The sequence below is a fragment of the Trichechus manatus genome, unplaced genomic scaffold (assembly GCF_000243295.1).
Source record: "Trichechus manatus latirostris isolate Lorelei unplaced genomic scaffold, TriManLat1.0 scaffold00011, whole genome shotgun sequence".
Lineage (NCBI taxonomy): Eukaryota > Metazoa > Chordata > Mammalia > Sirenia > Trichechidae > Trichechus > Trichechus manatus.
Genome location: NW_004443947.1, coordinates 21,790,131 through 21,792,480, shown reverse-complemented (window position 1 = coordinate 21,792,480; position 2,350 = coordinate 21,790,131). Strand labels below are relative to the sequence as shown.

Below are 2,350 nucleotides of genomic sequence, written 5' to 3'. Positions count from 1 at the left end.
ACATTTCAGCTGCCCCCACCTTCTGTCACAGGAGGGAAAGTAGCAGGGGAGTTTTTGTTTTCTGCACTCAACCTCCCAGTTTTGTAGTCTCTCTTTCAATCAGACTAATGCTTCTTAAATTTCAACCTTGCAATCCTATTCTGTAGACTTTTTCTTTGCGCCCTATCTATGTATTCCTTGTACTATCATTTACTTAATATTTCTTTATTTTGAGTCACTACTTTTACCTAAATAAATTTATTTTAAAACGCTCTATATTACAATAAATGGAAGATCAGCATCATATATCCCATACAGAACTTTATATTCATATATACACATATATATGTAAAAACCAAACCCATTGCCGTCGAGTCGATTCCAACTCATAGCGACAGTATAGGACAGACTACAACTGCCCCATAGAGTTTCCAAGGAGAGCCTTGTGGATTCGAACTGCTGACCTTTTGGTTAGCAGCCGTAGCTCTTAACCACTATGCCACCAGGGTTTCCAATATACATATACACACACACAAATATATTTGCACATTAACATAAATACACAGTAATTACTTTTTAAATGCCAATTTATTTACCGTTTAAAATAGTCTCGCGTGGCATTACTATGGGAAATACTGCCTTAGGGGTGCAGTGACCGTCTCCGTTTAGCTGGCCCGGAACTCTGGGCTCACTAATCAGAAGAACTGACTTCAAGCTCTCCAATCTCCAGTTTCTCCCTCAAGTCAGTGGCGTTCACACTCTCCCCCAGACACTCCGGGAGAGGGCAAAGGGCAGGAGAAAAGAAAGGCACAGGGAGGTGCGAGTTCCCACGCGAGACAACGTGAGGACACGGAGAGTCGAGAGCGAAGGTGACTTTAAATACCCTGTGAGTGACAGTAGGGAGGGACTGACCTTCTCGCGCAGGGTGCAGTGGACGTCCGAGGCGACGCATCCTTCCCACCACGGCTCATCCATCATCTCGTATGCGCCGCGGCGATCCGAGGCTATCGGGCTCTCAGGGCGTACCCTGCGTGGTGGACACGGGCAACTTCAGCGGCCGGAGCGCACTCCCCGGTTCCGACCCCGGCACCCCTATCCGCGCTCCCGGCTGGGCGCCCCCTCCTGCCCCGCTCTGCGGGGCTGGCGGTCGCCTCCCGTTCCGAGAGGGTTGCGGCGTCCCCTCCCCTCTGCTCGCTAGACCCGGGGCGATCTGAAGCTCTGCAACAACTTGCAGATTTTTATTTTCCCTTTTGCAAAAGTTGCACAGAAAATTGCCGACTCCACTAGCTCGCCCCAGGCTGGGGCTTCGGCGGCGGTCACTGGCGCGCCGTCCCCAACTCCTCCCCCGCCGCCCTGCCTTTGTCCTGCTCCAACATCCTGCCTTCGAGCCGGGGCGAAACTCACGCATCCCTCTCCGGGCTTGGGGGGCTGCGGCACCGGGCCCCTTCCAGGGCCGAGCCGACGCTGCCCTCGGGTGTCTGCCCGCGGCTGAACCCCCACCCGAGTCGCTCCTTGCTCTCGGCGTCCCCTCCGTAGCCCGGCTAGCCCTGGCCGTCGCCGCGCCCCAGCGTGCGCTCGGATCCCGCCGCGGCTCGCAGCCTCACGGCCGCCGAGGGCCTCCCTCTCTCGCTGAGGGAATTGGGGGCCGGGCCTCGCGCATGCGCCGCCGGCGCCCCGCGTCCCGAGGGGCGGGAGGCTGGGAATTGGACTTTTTCTTTCGTCAGCGTAGGCTCTGTTTTCCGCCTGCCCTCCTCCCTCACCTCGGTGGAAAGGTTTCTCTCACCTTCGCGGAGACTCCCGGTGGCCTCCTGGGCACCGGCGCTCCGGTGCTGACGGCCGCAGGAGGGAGGGCAAAGACCGCGGCGCCACCTGCGCGCACCACGCGTGAAACGCGTCGGCCGAATGCCCCCCAGAAAGTTCTGCCTCCGCGTGCACCGCTCTAGCCAGCCTTCGGTCGGGTCCACCTACCTGATTTTTGTTCTTTTTTTCTCTTTTTAACCCGTCCTGCAGTGGGGCGACAGATTTTCCAAACTGACGATCCCCATGAAAGCACTAGAAAAATCACTAGTCCTTAATTCTAAGGAGACTTAGTAAATCAACTGGTATTTATTGTGCTCTGGCTCCACGTTTATACTGGAGGAAAACCAGTCTTTTTGGAGGGTCCAGTGGATGGAAAGCATTGTCTTTTTAATTCCATTAATTGTTTTTGGAAAGACACTCCCTTGAATCGGCATTGGCTGGTGTGTGTGTGTGTGTGTGATACTTTTGGAGGTTCACACACCTAGGATCTGACAAATCCGATTTCTGCCACTTATCAGCTAGGGAATTTTTGGCAAGTTCCTCAAACTGTCTGAACCTTAAATCGCTCTTA

General features: G+C 54.4%; 1 protein-coding gene across 1 annotated transcript in view; it reads right to left on the bottom strand.

The window, feature by feature from the left end:
- CCNJL (cyclin J like) overlaps nt 1-1,485 on the bottom strand; it is a 64,023-nt gene extending 62,538 nt beyond the window's left edge. The window contains exons 1-2 of the mRNA XM_012554120.2: nt 1,384-1,485; nt 892-1,006 (exon numbers count right to left, since the gene is read on the bottom strand). Of these exons, the coding sequence (XP_012409574.1) occupies nt 892-957 (66 nt within the window). The 5' untranslated portion in view covers nt 958-1,006; nt 1,384-1,485. The remainder of the gene's footprint in view (nt 1-891; nt 1,007-1,383) is intronic.
- Nucleotides 1,486-2,350: the final 865 nt, after the last annotated feature.